The sequence below is a fragment of the Cephus cinctus genome, unplaced genomic scaffold (genome assembly GCF_000341935.2).
Source record: "Cephus cinctus unplaced genomic scaffold, Ccin1 Ccin1_scaffold0128, whole genome shotgun sequence".
Taxonomy (NCBI): Eukaryota; Metazoa; Arthropoda; class Insecta; order Hymenoptera; family Cephidae; genus Cephus; species Cephus cinctus.
Window position 1 is genome coordinate 4,062 of NW_014332861.1, and position 3,957 is coordinate 8,018.

The 3,957-nt window shown below is 35.7% G+C and overlaps 1 protein-coding gene across 3 annotated transcripts in view; it reads right to left on the reverse strand.

Annotated features, from left to right (window-relative positions):
* Nucleotides 1-2,144: 2,144 nt before the first annotated feature.
* Nucleotides 2,145-3,957, reverse strand: part of LOC107262767 (mitochondrial tRNA-specific 2-thiouridylase 1) — an 11,904-nt gene continuing 10,091 nt past the window's right edge. For all 3 annotated transcript variants that reach the window (XM_015729302.2, XM_025080140.1, XM_015729301.2), the window contains exons 5-7: nt 2,785-2,952; nt 2,477-2,704; nt 2,145-2,412 (exon numbers count right to left, since the gene is read on the reverse strand). In XM_015729302.2, coding sequence (XP_015584788.1) covers nt 2,266-2,412; nt 2,477-2,704; nt 2,785-2,952 — 543 coding nt within the window. In that variant the 3' untranslated portion in view covers nt 2,145-2,265. The remainder of the gene's footprint in view (nt 2,413-2,476; nt 2,705-2,784; nt 2,953-3,957) is intronic.

Here is a 3,957-nt window from a genome sequence, read left to right on the forward strand (position 1 = left end):
AGTTCGAAAATTGTGTTAAACCTGCTAAATTTCAGTTAACTTTCAAATAGTACTTTGAATTAACATTATCATCAAAGTTATCTAATTTAACTCTGTTTGCATGTTCTTCAGGTATATATTATTAATCAGCAGTATTGGCAATGTTACGAAAATACATTTTATATTTTACGACTACAAGCGTGTCGTTCATTATATTGTAAAAGCAACCTGTCACTTTTATTTTGGATAATTAGATTTTTGCGTTTGTGCGTAGTAAAAAAAATGGTTCAATTATTAACATAATTTATTCATATTGTCACTTAGGTCACTTTCATAATTATCGGCATAACTAGTAACATAAAACAAAGGTTATGAATAGACATTTTTCTTTAATAGCACAAGTCGTGAAGAAATACCTTATTTAAACCCTGCCTTAAAACATATTTTATGACCGATTAAAAATAATTAGTCTGAGAGAATGAGAGATACTCATATTTACTAGTGATAACGAATGAGATTGCTATTGCCCAAAATCATTTAAAAAGGTGTTTTTTATATGTAGCAATCATACATAAAGTCACATTGGACACGATAACCATTTTCACAATGGAATATACATCGCACGAGTAAGAAAAATCACCTGGAATCAAAATAAGTTACTCTAATGGTTAGGCTGAATCAATGCCTTAGCATGTTCAAACATGTAATTTCGCCAGTTAACCGAGGGTTATCTTTTAGTAAAATCATAACCGAAATAAAACCGTCGTGTGATTGTAGTCATCGACCACGTTCACACGGTCTTATTCCGGGTTAATTATTACTCATCTAAAGGAACTGATAAATCCCAAATATTTCTTGAAAGTGGAAATGCCTGTGTTAGTCACTGACTACGTTTACACGGCGGGCTTGAACCGATTTACGCTTCGTTTTCTTCGACGCGGTTCAATGCATAAACTCGGCTTAACTGTGCTATTAGCCAATCAGATACTTGTATTTTGAAAATAAACGTAGTTTATACATTGAAGCGCGCAGAAGATAACAGGCCTTAAACTACGTTTACACGGCGGTCTTGAACCGGTTTAGTTAATACTGATCTAAAGGAATTGGCCAATCCTGAATTGACCAAGTGTGTTCGAAAATGAACCGAGGCAAAGATGTTCGCGCACTCTCGGCTGATCTTAGAACGCAGCTGTCATAGGTGTGTTCGCAAACCAATCATAATGTTCACGTTTGCAATCGAGCTAAGTGAAAATCAAATTTTACTTATTATTTAAAGATGCTTTAATTAAGTAAAAAACTAATTGTGGAGCAATTAGGAGCAAATCGGGAGCAATTAATTCATCAAGAAACTCATATGAAAATCTGCTCGGCTATTGTGAATTTCAATAAAAATAAAAATTTTCTGTTTTAATGAATATTTATTAATCACTGCATAGTAGCAGTGGAGCAATTACGGAAACATATGGAGCATTTAAGGAGCAATTTTTTAAGCATTATAAACTGTGACGTGATTTTTCGAATCACGGTCCCAAGGCGGCTCCGGTTACCGATACAGATAAGGTTCTCGATTTCTGGTTCTCTTCGGGTCGCCACCCTGCTCAGAAGCTACGCTCTCGGGTTGATTCGTACAGTTATGTCAAGGCTCTCGTAAGATTTTGTCAGTGTTTAGTTGAGGTCGAGGTGCTCGAATCTGCCGTGGGGATATAGTCTGGACGTACCGAGTTGCCCGGCAGAGGAGAGTACCCGACGGAGACGTCTCCACGGACCGGCAGAAGCCCGGGTGAGATACCGGCGCCCCGCTGGACATGGGCAAAGGGCTGTAGAGCGGGCGGAGGAAGTTTTGATATGGTTAAGGGCAGGAGAGGAACCTCCTGCCCGAGTTAAGGATGTGGTGCCCAGCTGTCGCCCGATGCCCTGGGGAAGCGGCCGTGGAGGATCTCCAAAGATTATGTACCGATTCGCTAAGGAACGCTCTCGATTTGGTTTAAAGGGACGAATGACGGGTGGACGGCCGAAGGTAACGTAGGTTTGGTTCTCGAAGATAGTCGTTCCCGGATGTCTTGCTATCAGTGTCGGGTCAAGTTAAAGAAAATTACGTTACAAAACATACAAATTTTGATTTTCCCGCGCTAACTTCCCGACGGTGAGAATTTTTATACTGGGAATGAAATTATACCAGCAAGTTAATAATTTATTTGCACGATTGCTTACTATTATAATTAAAATTAATAAATCAATATCTGTTAACACTATGTAGTTTGCTAAACTTTGTGAGTTCATTATGTTTTAGATATTGTCAGCTCCTTTTAAGTCTAAAGATATTTCTTTGCTCGTTTGTTTCGCAAATTGATCACTTAACAAATGATAAGAAGGACCACAATGTAAAACCTTTGCGCTACCAAGGCATTCTTCACCTGAATATAAAACAGTGTACTGCAACAGGAAAAATTATTATTTTATATATTGCTTCTATTTAATGGAGGACATAAAGAATTACCTGTCCTGGAGTAATTGCTCTAAGAGGTACATCAAGCTTAATGAGTAATTGGTTATTCTGCGTCTTATAAATATTACAAGGTACCAATGGTTTCAAATGTTGAAAACGAAAATAGCATCTTAAAATGCCATGACTGTTCTGCAATTCCACAGGTTCTTTATCGATCCAATAAATTTCAGAAGCGATAATAAATTCCGCAAATAAAGCCGGATGATTTGTTCCTGCGACCTAAACCAATTAAAATAAATGATTTAAATACTTATAAAGTATTTTTTAAATTATTTCTACTACATGCATACAATATTTACCACAAATATATCGTTCGATTTTAAATCTTTTTTATATACAAAATATGGTTGCGGTTTTCCCCCAATTTTACATCTTTGACCTAGAGTCCATTGATGTATGCCTTCATGTGTTCCAACAATTACACCAGTATCAATATCCACAAAGTTTCCTGATTTATTTTGAACATACTGAAAAATACAAAAATGAGATAACAAGTTTATTAATTAGTAATAATTTTGCTTCTAATCTGTTTCACAATTGCACCGAATAATAAACAAATTAGCAGTCACTGTACTTTCCCCTGTATTACAAATTAAATAGTAGAATGCTTTATGGGTGAACTTCGATACATACAAGAAGCGTCCTAATCCCTAATCTATATTCTGATCTGATTTCATTGCTGTGGTAGTGATTAATTACGATCGTGACAGATAACGTTGGAGAGAGCTTACATGAGTGAACCTGAGATGCCTACCTACGACTCTTCACCCGACAGTAGGCACGTGGAGTGTCTCAGACTCATTGATAGTACAAAGATTACTTTGTTTGTTGGAAGATTCTTCGCAAATGTACTAAATCAGAATGTTAACACTAACCGTACTATCGACCGGCTGTTTGACCGTTTTAGAGCCAAAAATACATTTGTAAAAAACTGTCGATATAGTTAGTGCTAATAGAATCCATTTTTTAATAAATAAAACTACTTATTTATAACAAGAAACTTCATATACAGGAAACCGAGGGAAAATGGGTTATATTTATTTAATATTAATTAACATTTTTGCTTCTGAATAACTGTATAAAAATATTATATCATAGAAGAACCACGAATAAAGCTAATTTTCTTATATGTATATCATCATTTTTACATATCTTTTACCGCTTTGACAGGGAATCCATGATTCAATGGATTCCGAATACAGATCATTGCGAAAACGACACTTCGTATCTTCATTATCAATTACATCAAACGTCAGACAAGATCGAATCTTTATTTTATCTCGGCTTTGACTAAAGTTGTAGAGAATAAAATTTGCTTCTAGTTTGGTTATTACTATTTTTAGTGTGAAGTTGAAAATAATAGGGTAATATAATAAATAAGGAATTCACCCTTAAATTTAAGATGGCGACTAAAGCAACAACGGTGGATTCCTAAAAATCTGGATATAGACTGCCAATGCCCCCCCCCCCCC